The 17,684-nt window shown below is 44.4% G+C and overlaps 1 protein-coding gene across 1 annotated transcript in view; it reads left to right on the top strand.

Moving 5' to 3' along the window:
• Positions 1-17,684, top strand: part of LOC147747702 (potassium channel subfamily T member 2) — a 1,549,272-nt gene that overhangs the window by 1,242,354 nt on the left and 289,234 nt on the right. Inside the window, exon 16 of the mRNA XM_086926024.1 lies at positions 4,326-4,475. Coding sequence (XP_086782150.1) covers positions 4,326-4,475 — 150 coding nt within the window. The remainder of the gene's footprint in view (positions 1-4,325; positions 4,476-17,684) is intronic.

The following is a 17,684-nucleotide window of genomic DNA, read 5'->3' as shown; positions in this document are numbered from 1 at the left end:
CACACCTACACTTAAAGTGTGCCCATCCACTGTCAATGGGCAACTTATCAGGTGGATTAACCAGGCCATAGATGCCGTAGCTCCCAAGAAGGAGGTCACCAGTATGTGGGATATACCTTCCGCTCCATGGTTCTCAGAGGCTTTGCAGGCAGAGAAGAAATCTTACAAGCAGTTGGAACACATATGGCGCAAAAACTATAAAAAGCACCACAAAACGTCCTATCTTGCAACCCTGAAAAATTACCACAAACATTTTAGGCACTCCTGCGCAAGCTTCTATGGCAAAAAAAAAACCAATAAAAAAATTCTTCAAAAGAACTCTTTCAGTCAATTAAGTCCCTAACATCTCTGGAAAGAACGGCAGCGTCGACTCCACCTTCCACTGGCCTTTGTGATCAGATCTCACAATCTTTCCTAGAAAAGATAAACAATATAAATAGCTCCTTTCCTGAGAGCGCCTGGAACTTTCAGCCTGCAATCTCTGCCCGGACCCTCTTAGATACTCCAGGAAGTCTCTTAAATTTTAAATCCATCTCGGAGGCTGAAACTAACAGTTTGATGTTGAAAGTAAAATATGGATCTCCTCTAAATCCCACGTTCCTGGCCATACTAGAACGGGGCAGAGAAGCAATTGTTCCATCACTTACTGAGGTGGAAAATCTATCTTTTGGCTCTGGGCTTGTTCCCCAAGAGTGTAAAAATGCTATGGTGATCTCACTTTTGAAGAAACTGATCTTAGACCCCTTGTTGCCTGAAAATCTCAGACCAATATCTCAATTGCCTTTCTTTGCCATAATTGCTGAGAAATTTGTCAACCAACAACTTATGAATTTTGTGGAGGAAAAGGCTCTTCTCCATGAAACATAATCTGTGTTCAGACCTTCTTTTAGCACAGAACCAGTCCTGCTGCGCACATCAGAATCTCTCCGCCGTATAGCAGATGATGGTAAAACAGATGCACTAGTCATGCTTGACTTGCGTGCCTCCTTCGACACTGTCTCCCATGGCATGCCATTAGATAGGTGATGTCATGCAGGGGTGGGAGGCATGGCATTTGGTTGGTTGGCAAACTGTATGGTTGGTCGTACCTTCCAATTCAACCTACACTTATTTGTCTCCACCACCTGGCTGTTGATATTGATAGCGCTGGTGTGCATGAAGCACCAGGGCAATCTTGAGAGGGCATTTTCTCATTTTCTGGGGGGAGGGGCCTCCTGCAAATGAGGGAATCTATTTGCTTCTATGCCCATGTCATATCATGGCCTTTGGAGCTAAGGTACAGAAGCTGTCAGGATCCACCATGATAATGCACCATGAAAATGTGGTGCACTGGCAGTGCTCCTCCCTGAGGACAGTAACCTTCAGGAGGCAAAGGAGTCCCATCACTGCCGCCCAGATATCCCCCTGCAGACAGGTGCAGTCACTCACTGCGCCCGCCTGCAGGGGAATCTCTTTCCCCTCTCTGAATTGCAGGCAGGTATTTGCTGCACAGTGAACTTATGAGTGGCTGATTGAAGCAGTCTCTCCATATTTTACTGGGGGCCACATGTATGTACATTAGAAATTGTGAGTTCCCAATTGTAATTCCATGTGAATCACAATAAGGAAATTGCAATTTCAAATGCATGAAACTTTATTAACTTTCATTTGTGAATATTCATGAGCTAGGTCGCAATGTGCGACCCATTGGAAATCGCTAAAAACACAGGGATGGTGGCATGCTGGGGACAGCAGACCACCATGTCTGTGTTTGCTTTTAAATAAACCAATGTTTTTTTTTAATACATCTTGTTTCCTTAAAGGAAAACAGGATGCATTTTAAAAAGAAAAATTTAACATTTAAGTTTCCTTCTTTAAGAATAGGCAGTGGTGAGTGGGACCACTTCCCTTTCATAAAAAAAACATTTTTGCATATTTTCTCAAAGGGGAAGAGGTCTTCTGGGGATCCCTTCCCGTTTGAAATAGGTTACCAGCAAAGTTGAAGGTAAAATGTGAAACCCCACTATGGTTGCAAAACATACATACATGGCAGAGCAACCTGCTATTAGGAAGGGACGCCCTTAACATGCCCTTTCCTAATAACCAATTGCAAAACCAAATTGCAATTTGGTAACCAGTTACTGACCCGCTATTTGGGCTTTGTACATGTAAAACCCCCTTTTTGCATTTTTTGGTTCGTTTGCGACCAGCAAAAAGCATTGAACATGTTGCCCCAAGTTTGAAGCTGCCCTCAGGTCAATGCATTCATTGTTATCAGGCATACTGTTGATGTTTGTTCACGGTGCACCTGTTTAAAGGTGTGTTGTGGCACAAACATGAACAGTGCGCCTGAAAATAATACGAGGTTTGGTATTGTGTTCAGAGACTTTTCCAACAGAAGCAATAGCATAAAAAAGGCTCCATTTTCTTTCCTCCAAATTTATATTTATATCTAACGAAAATGGTAATTTAGTAGAGCATTGGTTTCCACTCTCAGCAGTGAGCACCTGATTAAAAACAATGTTTTAAATGTGTATGCCCTGGTGAGATGTACAGAATAAACAATGGAGATATGCAAATGCAATTCTGATAACATGGCAATTTACTAGCTTTGCACGTCTAGCAGAGTTAGTTCTTTAACTGGAGTTAGTATTCACATCTGATTATCAATCAGTACATGCTAAGAACAGATAATGGAGTACAGGTGTCAATGACAAAAAAAGACTACAATGGCAGAACTGCTTAAGCTGTAGACAAGTACCTTTTGTTTCAACATTATGCTGCACACATTTGTAGGATCAATGCACGGAGCGTGCCAAGCAAGAAGGATCAGTGCACCATGCCTATGTTGATGCACTCTCCAACATGTTGAATTTGAAAAGAATAACTTGCTACAGATGAACAGATTAACACAGTAAAGTTCCGCCCCGTGACCCACTCTCATAGTATCAATAAATTGGGACTTTGAAAAAATGTTAAAGGACTGAGTCAGGAAGAGATAAACATAGTAAGAGAGCAAAGAAAGGGCTGTAAAGTAAACAGCGTGTATAATGTTGCACCCGGTGGAAAATGAGCATATTAAATACGCCTATATGGGGCCGATATTTGCGTGCATTGTAAATTAAACTTGCTTGAAGCTGTAGAGAATACTTTCCTCAAATCTCTATTAGGAATACCCAACAGTACTCCAACATTGCCCATTGGTATCTATCTAAATATCAGCTCTTTCTCAGATATTGCAACACTGCAACTTATACTGTACTGGTTGAGGGTATGAGCAACAGAGAAATTAGAAGCATATAGAGATTGGCTCCAATGCCTTCTGGAGGGCTCATGTGCAGATAAAATCTCGTGGGGTCCCCATATAACAAGTTGGCTTTTTAAGCTCGGTTTAGGAGACTTTTGGTCCCCCTAGAGTTGCCATGTAACGCTAAAGAAACACTAATAGTGGCCTACTGGAATTTTGTCCCAGGGGGTGGTGGTGGGGTGGAATCAAAAGTACACCAGTGGTTACTTTGACAGGCCGGTTCTTCTCCCATTAATAAACTTTTGAATATGACTTTTATTTAGATAAAGTTCATAATCCTCATGCACGTGCACTTTACATTAAATGTTTGCTTGGGACCTTACCTGTTCTATATTTTAGCAGCACTTGTAAATATGGTGCCATTAAGTCAAATACCTGCCCTATGAGATGTGTTGTCGTGGAGACTCTTGAACATGTATTTTTTTTGTCCTGCCTATAAAAGATATGATGCCTGCTGGATCAAACTTTTATGAAAACTGCTGTGATTGAGGGACCGCTCCTCAATAATGCACATATGCAGATTTGATATCTGTTGCCCAATTCTGTTTTCAATTTTAAAATTCTTATTATCCATATGGCATGTTAGAGCAAAGCATATTGTTAAAGGAGGAATTTTTATTTTTATTGGGACTAGCAAATACATTATCACTTTTTCCTTTTACAGAACTTTTTAAATAATTACCCTTGCTGGAAGGGCTTTTCTTTTGTCTTTTTAAATTATATTTGTATTTTTTGTACTTACTGTTACATTATCTGTTTTTTTTTAATTTCTTGTTACATTGTAATATCTGTATTGTTTGCATGTATTATGCCTTGTATGGTTGGTATAAAGCCGAAATGAAGGATGATGATAATGACATAGACCTGGCAGTGTTCCTCTGACATAGCTAGATATCAATGTATTGATGCTGCATCTAAATGTCTGTGTATACGAGCAGCTCTAGGTCACTGATTTATAGGAAGAGTTTCCAAATCAGAACATAATTGGATCATATTTCTAAAATCATATACATAATTGTTCTTTTCTTTTTTGTTTCAGAGAGGGGCAACAATCTCCAGAGCAATGGCAGAAGATGTACGGTCGATGTTCTGGAAATGAAGTCTATCACATTGAAATGGAAGAAAGCACATTTTTTGCTGAATATGAAGGAAAAAGCTTTACTTATGCATCTTTTCATGCACATAAAAAGTATGTTTTACTCATTAATATAATTTTAGTACGTAAAATAGTTTTATGCAAAGTGCAAAATACTGTTTCATGTTTGATTTGTTAAAGTGAAGGTAATTGATTCATCGAAAAAACAGCAGCTACCTGTAATGTCCTACAACAAAACACCCACTGATAAATGCCAAACCATATTATACAAGAGGAGAGGTTAAGGCTCTCATTATACAGTCTCTCTATTTTTCAGTGACCTTGGCTGTTCAGTGACAGCAAACAAACTACCACACAAGCAAATCATTGAACAATATTCGTTTGATAGAAAAGTGTAGTGTGATGATGGTGTCTAATACATTGCCTCCCTAAAGAGAGATACATGGACTATTTTCCGAAGTGTGACAGTCAGGACTATGCTTCTGTGACTCATCTATTTTAACTGTGTGTTAACTGCAAACCTCCGGACTTGTACCTGCTGTCAACAAATTTCTTTGGGCCAATAAAAGGTGTTGTAAACTCCAAGGAACTCCGAGTCTTTCTCGTCACCAAGAGAGTAGACATTAATTCTACTGATGACAGGGAGACAAATACTATCCATAAACTTCAGCAGGAAATGCGGTAGCTTCAAAAGAGAAGTAAAAACACTTTATGAGCAAAGGTATTTCGATGACAATGCTTAAATATTTTCAGTAAATAGTATGACTATGTAATCAAATTAAGATTACATTTCGATTTAATTAGAAAGATCAAGACTTTGTATAATTTAATATGTGAAACAGTATTATAGAAATGTATTATATTCTACAATGGAAAGGTATCAGGAACAGTGTGTTATCATGGTCAGAACATCCTCTTTCATAAATATCATGTACTGAAGATCGTTTACGAAAATATTCACTTTTTATAGTTAATAACAGAAAATTTAGACCCAAAGGGATGATATTTCTGTAAATAGTGTTTAGGTCACAATAATTATGTCAGACGAAATGTCTGCATAATATATACTGGCATACAACCAACAGGAATAGGGATCATTTATACTTTGCGTTGGGTAGGGTAGTCCTCAACATGATGTTTTTAACCCCTTCCCTGCTCCCGTCGGCCAATGGCCGAAGGGAGTACTCCCTCCCTGGTGCTGCGAACGGCCAACGGCTGTTGCAGCCCCGCCCACTCATTAGAATGCCTGCACCGTGACGGAATTGTCGCCACGGACCGTGACAGAATTGCCGCTGCGGTTAAGGCGTTAATAGAATTCAAAGTTCCCTTCATGATGATGAGAGGGATTCATCCTCCTACTGCTCGGTTGATGCCACCTAATTTGCATTCATGCTGTGAATGTGCATCAAGAATCACATGAAGATAACAATTCTAAATGTCCTTTTTTGATAAAAAAATGACCAGCTCTAAGATGTATTCGAGCTAATCACTGATACGAAAAGCTTTAAAAAACATAGTATGATTAGCAGAATGGGCACCAGAATGTAGGTATTTATATCATTGCCCCTTGTGATCCAATTCACCCAATAAAAAGGGCCCTTGATACAAACTGTCTGATCTCACTTCTTGGAACACATTGGAATTTGGTACGCTGATGACAGTTTAGGTAATTGACAAGAAGTATAGTGTGATATTCATGTGTTCTTGGGAATTCGAATCTGCTATTAAAAATGGGATGGTTTAATACTGTGATAGTTAATCAGTGTTAGATATGGGGGTCTCTAGTTGGCAGAGGGAGGTACCTTTGACCAAATAGGGACCCTTGTGAGATGGACACCACACAGGTTGTATTATAAAAATAAGTATTTTTATATAGACTGAACACAAGACCAAACAAATAAAACCACAATACTGTACGCAAAAATAGACTTTCAAATATGAGAAAATAGCTCAGTTCTCTCAAGTTGTAAATGCAACACTTTACTCTCAAAGTACCTTGGATGTGCATCGCAAAGCAAACAAAAAGGTTGCAGGGAAGGTGATGCATTGGTTCCTTACACTCAGGAGAGAGGATACTTTGTTTCCATACTGCTGTGCAGGGGAGTTGATGTGCGCTTCCTTTCTGTGTGGGGAGGTGATGTGTCGGTTTCTTACTGCTCTCTGGTACGATGTGACAAGATGGCACCTCTATGCGATACTTCTCTCCGGTGCGATGCAACAAAATGGCGTCTTGGTTACAACGTTGACGTGAGACAACGTTGATGCGATGCGTGCACGCCCGATAGCCATGCGGCGACCCGATGATCTTTGGAGCCGCGACAGGCCCTGTGACACACTTCTCCGGTGATGCGACAGCAATGTCTGCGGCCGTGGCACACTTCTCAGGTGACGGCACGCTTCTCAGGTGATGCGACACGCTTCGGTGATGCGATGGCGACAGCGGCAGCAGCGGCTCGCTTTTTCGGCGATGCAAGGACAACTTCTGCAGCGGCGACATGCTTCTCGTTGTTGTGTCGCACTTCCAGCTCCCAGCGAAGCGCAGTCTCTCAGAAGGCCCAGCACAACAGCAGGCGCTTCAATTCCCAGCAAGGGAATTCAGGGAGAGCTGGCTAGTGAAGTCTTGTATCCCTGAGACTTCAGGCAGGAGGCAAGCTCAAGTTCAAGCCCTTGGAGAATCGTCTTCAAGTTGATGAAATGCACACTCAGTCCTCTTCTCCTTTCTTTGGCAATGAAGCAACCATGGCAGGCCAACCCCCAAACACACAGCAGAGAGGTATTCTCCTCATTCAGCTTCCTGGTTCTTTTCCTCAGCAAAGGTTTGTCTTGATTCCCAGAAGTGATCTAACGTTCTGGAGTCTGGGTCCCCTCTTTTATACACCAAAATCCTTTGTCTCTGAAGGCAGAGAGTGTCTGTGCCTAGTCCAAACCAGTTCTGTGCAGTCCTGGAGCACTTTGTTTACAGGACTCCTTCTCTTCATTTGACAGTGTAGGCCAGGGACATCAGACGCACCACAGGAGGTGGAGCCAGCATTGTGGAAGGCAGGCATAGTCCTATTCAGGTCCCAGGTGCTCCCCTCCCACCACTCTACATGCAGATGGGTCTATTAAGCCCTGGGCTGAGTCACCCTGTCTCCTGGAATCCCTCAGCCCCTGTCACTCACAACCCAGACAAGGAATACACAACCTAGCAGAGGCAGGCTTGGACAGTTAGGCAAGAAAATACCTAATTTCTAAAAGTGGTATTTTCAAACACAGAATGGTAAAACCAACTTCACTAAAAGATGTTTTTTATCTTTCTGAGTTCAGGCATACTAAACTCAAATGTCTACCTAGTTCCCTGAGTCATTTAGGGTTATAAGATGTTAGAATCAAACTGCCCATTCTGGCCTATGGGGAACAGATAGCCTTGCAATAGTGAAAAATGTCAAGGCCCGCCTTGCAGGATCCGGCTGATGAGTAATTGGCTCCACCTCCAGCTGTTACCAACACCCCGAAATATAATTCACAGGGTGTCCGAACCAGCAGGTGAGGGAGAAATGAGAACAAGAAAGACCGGGGACGGGAAGGGGTCAGCAGGGACAAGGGTTCTGAAATGACAAAACACAGGAAAGGGATAAATTCTAGGCAACATACAATACTACACTCAGAAATTCTCGCTAGGACACCTTATACCTTGTCAAGCTGTAAATAATCTTCCAGCACTAAAGTACTCCCAGTTCATACTCCTACAAAGAAAACCACACGTTATTATATTTCATGGCAGCATCACACAAAATATAGATATATACTATACGGGCGTTCACACACCCTGTTATGAGGAGATGAACTTCTAAATGTCCCCTTTGGTTGATAATCCTATATGAGATCTTTGTCAGTCTTTGTCCCCAGTATAGAAAACCCTCATGAGTTGGAGATGATTCTCTCGTAGCACTCTGAAAGGTAATACCAACACTACAATGCGGATGTTAATTGTTCCTCTCGCATAGGTAAAGGCAGCATGAGGTTGCGTCCACCCCTATGCTCCTCTAAATAGCAATCCAAATAAGCAACGTAAGAAAACGGCAGCATGGAGTTAGATTCACCCCCTATGCTCCGCATTAACCGAAGATCCTACAACCACACACACCACTATCCGGCGGCGGGAAGTTGCGACCACCTCACCGCCCCCGGACCTGTTATCCAACAACACACGGCAACGTGTGGAACACCACCACGCTCCGCTGTTGGTCCTTTCTTATCTCCGTGAAACTCCAAAGAATGAGCTTTCAATGCGGCTCACAGCATCGGCCACAGCGCTCCGAAACAGAGCAAACCACCAGAATGATCCCAACTCGTATCTGCCGATACGAGTGCACCACAGTCCCAAAGTAAGGGTGGAGGGGAATAACGCGAGCTACGGCTCCCAACAGTTAAAACCGCAAACAGTACCTTCCAACCTCCATGTCTCCACAACAGTTAAACTCTGTGGCAGAAGCAGCCGCTCCTGCAAACGATGAACAGCCGGAACTAGCCGCCGAAACAAACAACAGACTCAGAATTACGCGCACCTTCATCTGGGCGCTTCCCAACAAATACTTCCCACCGCAAAGGGTCATGGGAGTTGTAGTCTAGGCAGGCGCGGTGACGAAAACCTCACAAAAAACGAAAATGGCTGTAATTCACTATCAGGACATGCCACACACCTCAGGGCATTACCTACCTTTTACCAACAATGCACCTTGCCCTTTGGCTTACCTTATGGGAGACCAATATGTATAAAAGGGAAGGTTTAGGGACTGGCAAGTGGGTGCACTTGCCCAGTCAACATTGCAGTACCAGACTGCACACAGGCTTTGCAATGGCAGGCCTGAGACACACTTTACAAGCTGCTCTGATGGGTGGCACAATCAGTGCAGTAAGCCCACCTGAAGAACCGGGTTTTAGAACCCAGCGGCGCCAGGGGCACGCCAAATGTCTTCGGGTTCACCTGTCTTAGAATACAGAGACACGGGATACTTCTCGGTGGCGTCAAAGATCAAATTTATTGGCTGCACCAGGAACAGAAGTCTACCAAGCACGATACGGGTGGTTCGCTAGAGACTGCACAATTTTTGTATTGCGAGACATCATCTTTTATGCCAAAAATCACATTCCTGACAAACAACAATTATTTACAAACTAGCCAATCACAAGTGACATTGCAAAAGGTATCACATAACGGTAAGCCCACTTTCCAGTTGTCCAGCCCATCATTAATTACACGGGAAAGCCCAACATTCTTGCTTGGACAGGTTGGATGAACCCATAGTAAAAGACCACAAATCCAAATCCTAAATAGGCCATAAAAGAAGGAACAGAAACAGATGTGAAGCAAGATAGAAGGGAGGGTGCGTGTACCATAAACTCAGCAATGTCCTCCTCTTTGATCTCTATCTTGACCAGCTGCCGGACAAGGAACTGGCTCAACAAGTTAGCCTCGGGCAACGGAGTCAGTTCGTCCAGGTCACACAGAAGTCAGCTAAAGGTGTACGTGTCCCAAAGACTCGTTCGGCCATAGTCATCGGCCTATGTGAGGGCAACCACAAAATGGCTGCCGTACACAAAATGGAACCCAAAGGTTCAGAATGAAATCCCTGAATACATAGTGATCCCATCAATGGAACATGACTAAAACACTCGTACATGCCGCACTTGTCATTTGCGGTTCGCTATTACCAAAATCGTCACGATACGACGACCTTTATGAAACGAGTTCAGAATCACAGAACCTCACACCAGCAGCATTTGATTTACAAGCCCTGGGCACACGTAGTGCACTGTACTTGGGTCTGACAAGTAAACCAAACAAGCCAATCATGGAGTCATTAATCCATACATCAATTTAGCATAGGGAGCCCTTGCACTGTGGCACTGAATAGCAGTGGCACTGTGCCCAAATCATCTAAAACCAGCAAAAACGTGAGGCAACAGAAAAAAATGGAAGGGAGTCCCATGCCAATGGTGCCAGGTCTAACAAACAGCAGTATTTTATCTCCTTAGATAGTGGTAGTAGAAACGTTTGTGTACATCTCTAATGTAAACAACACAGCGGAACAGAAGGCAAAACAAAAAAGTAGTCAAAACACGAAGGTAACACAAAAATCACTGTACAACAAGACACTGCAAATAAGCACAAAACACAACAGCACAAAAAACATCCCAACTAATCCAACCACAACAAACTGAAACACGACAAATATGCATATACATTCCTGTCATACATGACATCTTCCATAAGAGTTATTTTATAATGCAGTCCTGGGTGTTTTCACGAAGCACTACAGTCAAGGACAAGTAATATCAACAGTCAAGTGTGTTTTCTAATCCGCGCCTCATCTTCTAGGTTAGTTCTTGTAGCGCTAATTGTATGTGCTAGAAGCAGTTTATAGGCGGTATCGAGGAATCTTCAATACATCCAAGTGTGACTCTACTTTCTTGCTTCAGATCGGTTAGGAAACAAGTACACTATTTCCTTTATACTTAATTTTTTATTTTCCCCACACGTTTTAAAATTAAAAACTTTCATAGCATCATTTCTAATTACAAATGACAGAAAATGGCAGCTGTCTTCATTGAAATATGTGCTGTTGAATAAAGAAAGGGAGCAGCGTACCATTTAAACTGAATTTTCGAAAACATTAGAGTTTCAAAAAGCGACAATATATCAAATAAACGCATTCCAGAGTCTTTGGCTGAAAGCATGTTTCCTTCCGTAATCCTTCCCTTCACTCCCTTGGTAAATTTAGAAATGATATGCATTTGCTGACAGTATTCTTCCAGAAGATACACACACACCGCCCGCGTTCGGAGTAGATACTCATTTCAGTTGTCATGCTTTTTCAGGGACCTAGACACAGCAATAAAACGTGAAACGATTTTGCCTGTCACTAAAATGCATCTTGCAGTCATGATAGTCCTAACATTGCTCTTCGAGCATACTGATTGTGCCTAAGAATAGGTATTCTTGGTTTTAGCAAGCACATCACACTTATGGCGTGGGCAAGGAAGGCGAAGCATGGGGCCTTATTTATGAAGGCCTTGCGCCACCAGTGCGTCACTTTTTCCCATTTTAAAAGTGACGCACCGGCGGCGCAAGTTCTTCATAAATAAGGCCTATGGTCCCTGGAAGGCTGCGAAGAACGTCTCCTGAGGGCGGGGCCTCGCGAAGCAAATGCCCGCGAAAAGAGCCTGCTATGATGAAGGGTTCAGAGAAAAGATGCAAACTTGGTTAGTGATAGAGCGGGTTCCATCAAGATGTTGAGCGCTTTACCAATCACATAGTGGCGGCAAGTGAAGGGTAAGCACATGCGACCATCCCTTTCAGAATTCACAAAATAAAGGGAGGTACGAAGGCCCCCAACAAGGGAGCAAAGCAAAAGGGGGGGGGGGCAGTGCCAGAAATGGGAAAGGCCGACCCACGGCATGTTGAAATATGATAAGGATAATTGTAAATGAGGGCATGCGTACAAGTTCAGACATGCTTGTGGGAACTGCAGCGGGACACACCCAGCAATTGATTGCAGAAAGCCATAGGGAGCCGGGGAGAACAAGGATGGCAACAAAAAGTAACAAAAGGGGTGGGCAGCCAGGGGAGGACCACACACCGGACCCACCGGCTCCCCTCCCCACCCACTTTGAGACAGAAGTGTTGCTATGGCGTCTAAACAAGTATCCCAATCAGAAAGGGCGATAATTTCTATCCCTTAACAAGGGCTACAGGTCAGCCACCTTAACCGGAATTTGAAGTCAATTATCGAGAACCTAGAGGTAGCCAAACAGAAAGTGGAGGCAGAGCTCATCTTGGGAAGGATAGCAGATCCATTTATAGAACCGCCTTTTGATAATTTTTTGGTCTCCCTGCTGGGCCTGGTTCCCAAGAAAGAGGAGGAAAAATATTGTCTAAACCATCACTTGCAATACCCGGCGGCGAGTCAGTCAATGATGGACCAAGGGAGCTGTTTGGCATCCCACACCATGAGGCAGTGGCTATGATCAGGACGATGGGGAAAGGAATGCTGCTAGCAGAGACAAACAATGAAGCAGCATTTCGCCTCCTACCCTGACAGCTACCACCTGCTAGGGTTACAACTTGACAGTGGATACTATTTGACAAATGCCTTCCCATGAGGTGCGTCATCTACTGTGTAAAGTGTGGGTCCTTCAACAGTTACCTCGAATGGGAGGTAGGGTCATGTTACCCAGCAGGGGTACAGATACACTATCTGGATGATTTTCTGTTCATGAGGAAGACAGGCACATCATATTGTGCAGGCCTGTTGGAAAGCTTCATTGAGCTAGCACAGCAGGTAGGGGTGCAACTAACAATGGAGAAGAAGGACGGGCCAACCAAAAAATAGCCTTTCTGGGAACTGAGCTGGATACAATGGAAGGGGTGTGCAGGCTCCCCCTAAGAAAGGTGGTGGAGTTGTGCGAGATAATACAGAGACTCCTAAGTAAGAGAAAGGCCTCCCTGGGGGGTTCCAGCAGCTGCTGGGCAAACTCAACTTTGCCTACATTGTTATCCCAGCAGGACGGGTTTGCACAGTGCCTGGCGCGGCTAACAAAGGGTCTGTCAAAAAAGCATCACAGGCTACATCTCCCGCTGGTAGTGAAGGAGGACCTGGAGCAGTGGGATGACTTCCTAGCTAAATTAAATGGTATGCTGATGTGGCTCGAGCTATGGGTGACAGCCAAACAATTGGAATTGTTCACAGGTGCTGCTGGGAGCGAAGGATTTGGGGCAGTACTGGACGCTGCCTGAATGGCAGCCCAGTGACCAGTAGCTTGGCACAAAGCTGAGGTTACCAAAAGCATTACTCTGCTCGAGTTCTTCCACATTATCTTTGCATTTACTATTTGGAACGAAAAACTCACTAAAAAGCAAATCACACTGTGCGTGGACAACCGTGCATTAGTATAGGCATTGAATTTAGGGACCACAAAATGTCCAAGGGTAGTCAGGCTGTTGAGACGTCTGGTCAGTTCCCAGCTGAGTATTAATATAGTGATTGAAGGTAGGTCCATGTGAGAGCTGGCACCACATGCGTCGCACGTTATGACACCCATGCCTGAACAAATGTGGGGCCAGGTGGAGCTGACCTAAGGATGTTAGTGGAGAATGCACTGGTGTCCAAGACAACAAAAAGATATCAAGTGCTGGGAAGTCTTTCAACAGGTGACCAGCACTCAAGAGCACCGTGAGATGACGAAAAATTAAGTAACTGCTGTCATCCAGTGAGCTTTGAAGGAGGGAAAAGTAAGGTACTGTGCAATGTTACACAATGCAAAACTGCCCAAAAGGGCAGATCCAGCAAATTCCTATTATTGCAGGGCAGAAATGAAAGGGTCGGAAAGGCTGCAACCAAGGCACAGGGGCCACAGAAGGGCAATTGAATTGTCATTGCTGATAAAACTACTGGTGGTGCTCCCCTATATCTCCGGTTAGAACCAGACAGTTGTTCTATTCAGAGCAGCATTCGCTCAGGTATTCTTTGAGGCATACACGGTCAGCGAGCAGGTCACCCCTTCAAACAATAACCCTGGGGACGCATGCCTGTTGGGGGGAGGACATCTGGATGGGTGACAAGCATATGATTGTATACTTCCACAACAGATCCGGATTGGAAGGGAAGAACCTCTAGGCTGGAATGCCTGGAGGAAAAGGCATGCTGCCCAGTATGCCTTTTGCAAGACTACTTGGGGCAGAATATATACAAAGGGAGACAACTCTTCAGGCACCAGGATGGGCCATGTTTGAGCCGCTTCTAATTTACACCAGTTTTCAGATTAGCAATATGCAAAGCAGGCTTACCAGCCAGGGAGTTTGGGTTGCATTCATTATTCATAGGGGTGGCGACCACGGCAGCTGTTAGCTCGATGGGGGAGGAGCGCATTAAACAGACGCTGGTCGTCAGGGCCCTTTTAAGGCTATTTACAACCCACAGTGATTTAAGACTTTGTTTCTCCCAGAGCAGGGCCCTATGGAGACGGGTGCAGAGTGTGGATCCTGGGACATTCGTATTTCACAAGGGCGTAAAGGTGGGTCGAGGCACACAGTAATACAAGGACATATGGCTGAAAAACACCGAGGTGACATGGCTGGGGCCGTCAGGCAAGCGATGGGCTCTACCGCTTCCCGCCATTCAGGAAACATTAGGATGGGAAGAGAGGCCTGACGCAGTTATGGTGCTTCTTGAAGGAACGATCTGGCAACCATGGTTGGGCGATGATATTTGGGTTAAAGGCAGTGGCCAAATTGGTCTGCCCGGCAGACGTCTTATGGTCTGAGGTCATAGCGCAACATGAATAGCAGGGTGCACAAGGCCATGCAGCACCAGAAAGGTCCAGTAGAAAGCTGAGTATTTCCATGGCAAAAGTCTGCAGGGGTAACAGGTGGGGTTTTGTGAGGCACGGCCTCATCAATCTGAAAACAGCAGGTGGACTGATTTCACCTGACAGGAGTGGGGATAGATAATTTCCTGCTGAGTACGGGCACTGGGGGAGTTAGGATTTTCATGATGATGATGATGAGGGACCCAGGGGGAGCTGCCAGAGGTCAGGAAACCACTGACAGTGTGGTGGAAACAGCACAAAAATAGACAGACAAGAAAGCACACTAGTCTAGGTTGATGAGTGTCCTTGGGATGCCTTTCGCCAGGGACACTTGGGGAGCAGGCAATTGGTCAGCTTGAGATCAGCAGCAGGTGGTCCCGGCACTTGTAGCCTGGGTCGAGACTTATGCCACCCACGTAATTACCGTTAGCAAGGGTAGCCTGGAGGCCGAAAGCTCTAGACACGAAAGGAGGGGGGCTGTCATACAGGGGTCTGTGCTGGAAGTGCTGTAAGGAGTGTAAAGAACAATGCATCAGTGTTGATAATTTTATAGATATGATGCAATGTTTACATCATGGAGCGCATGAATGACCATGGAAAATTAGATTTTTATGTTTCATGCTTTCAAATAAACTGCGGCTGTTATGCACCAACTAAGACTCCAACTCTGATTACCCAGAGGGGGTTGGGGTAGTTAAGGGTGCACAAGGGCAACCGTGAGTGGAGGGGGATCACTCACACTTCTGGGAGGGGTCCTGAGTCCTTGCAGGAATTGTTGGCAGAAAGTATTGAGCTCCTATGTGACAGGACTGCAAGTAACCATCTAACTGATACCTGTGTACCTCTTCTTTATTACAAGTTGTCCTTGCTTCATTTTGTCCTGATTGTATTAATATGTTTTCCTTTTGCTCTATTAGATTGTATTTAAAACTACTTGAGTACACAAAAACGGAGTCCATGTTAAGTATGATAAGGGCTTTGGTGTGTGAAACATGGCTCAGTTTTGACCACATGAATATATTTCAGGGTATTGCTGGTACTGGTGTCTTTCTGGATTTGCCCTTCCATCAGTTATATAAACGTATTAATACTTATTAAAAATAGGCCATATTACATCAGAAATTATTGTACGTCATCGGTAAATGCCTCTATAATCATATGCTGTGGATTTAGATTTTACTCTTTTCAGGTTTTGTTCCACATGTACACATTAATGTACACATGGATATCTCAGCTAACTTGTTTCAGCCTAGAGCTAATAAGCACTGGGGCTTATCAAGGCTGTAATTACATTGTTATTGTCAGATTTGTGGGTCTCTAGTTGGCAGAGGTAGGTACCTTTGACCAAATAGGGACCCTTGCGTCTAGTCTGGGTAAGGGGGTACACTCCTAATATAACCCCTGCTCATCCCCTTGGTAGCTTGGCACGAGCAGGCAGGCTTATCTCAGACGCAGTGTGTAAAGCATTTGTGAACACATACAGTAACCCAGTGACACCACTACCGATGGACACCACACAAGTTGTAGTATAAAAATAAGTATTTTTATATAGACTTAAAACAAGACCACAAACAACAAAGCATTGGTTCCTTACACGCAAGAATGGTGAAGCGTCGGGTCCCTACTACTGCGTAGGTTTTATTACTGCGCTTCTGTGGCAATTTGACCAGCAGCACCATGATGCGATGAAGATCCAGTGCAATGAAACAAAATGGCGTCTTCTTCTTGATGCGACAATGATGCGTGCACGCCCGACCGCTGTACGGCGATGCAACGATTCTTCTGACCCGCGACAGGCCCTGCGACACGCTTCTCTGGTGATGCAATGGCGTCTGCTGCGACACTCTGCTCCGGTGATGCCAGGCGCTTCGAGTGATGCGATGGTGACAGCGGCGGTATGCTTCTCCAGTGATGCGACGGCGTCTGCTGTGACAGCAACACTCTTCTCTGGTGATGCAACGACAATGTCTGCGGCAGAGACACGCTTCTTCGTCTTGTGTTGCGCTTTCCGCTCTCAGAATGCCCAGCTCAACAGCAGGCCCTTCAATTCCCAGCAAGGGAAGGCAGGGGAGCTGGTTGGTGAAGTTTATTGTCCCTGAGACTTCCGCAGGAGGTAAGCTCTATCTAAAGTCCTTTTAGATCCTTTACAAGTGGATTTGAAAGTAGCAAAAAGTCCTTTCTCCTTTCTTTGGCAGTCAGGCAACCACTGCAGGCCAATACCCCAAACAACACTCAGCTTAGGGATAGTCTCCTCCTCAGTTTCTCTAGGTCCTCTCCTCAGCAAAGGCTCTTCTTGTTTCACAAAAGTGATCTAAAATTTAGGGGTCTGGGTACCCATATTTATACTAGAAAATCCTTTGTCCTCTGAAGGCAGAGGGTCCTGTACCCAGTCCAAACCAGTTCTATGCAGTCCTGGAGCACTTTGTTGACAAGACTCCTTCTTTTCTTTGACAGTGTGGGCCAGGGACATCAAACGCACCACAGGAGGTGGAGCCAACATTGTGGAAGGCAGGCCCAGCCCAATTCAGGTCCCAGGTGCAACTCCCCCCACCCATCTACATGCAGATATCTCTATTCAGCCCTGTGCTGACTCACCCTGTCTCCTCAAATCCCCCAGCCCCTGTCACTCAAACTCCAGACAAGGAATACACAACCTAGTAGAGGCAGGCTTGGATAGTTAGGCAGGAAAATACCTACTTTCTAAAAGTGGTATTTTCAAACACAGAATGTTAAAACCAACTTCACTAAAAGATGTAATTTATCATTCTGAGTTCAGGCACACTAAACTCGAATTTCTACCTACTTCCCTGAGTCAGTTAGGATTATAAGATGTTATAATTTTAACTGCCCATTCTGGCCTATGGGAAACAGTTAGCCTTGCCATAGTGAAAAACGAAAATGGCTGTAATTCACTATCAGGACATATCACACACATTAGGGCATGTCCTACCT

This window comes from Lissotriton vulgaris, chromosome 1_1, assembly GCF_964263255.1.
Source record: "Lissotriton vulgaris chromosome 1_1, aLisVul1.2, whole genome shotgun sequence".
In the NCBI taxonomy this organism is placed as follows: domain Eukaryota; kingdom Metazoa; phylum Chordata; class Amphibia; order Caudata; family Salamandridae; genus Lissotriton; species Lissotriton vulgaris.
Note: the sequence above shows the minus strand (reverse complement) of the source record. Positions and strands in the feature narration are given on the sequence as shown.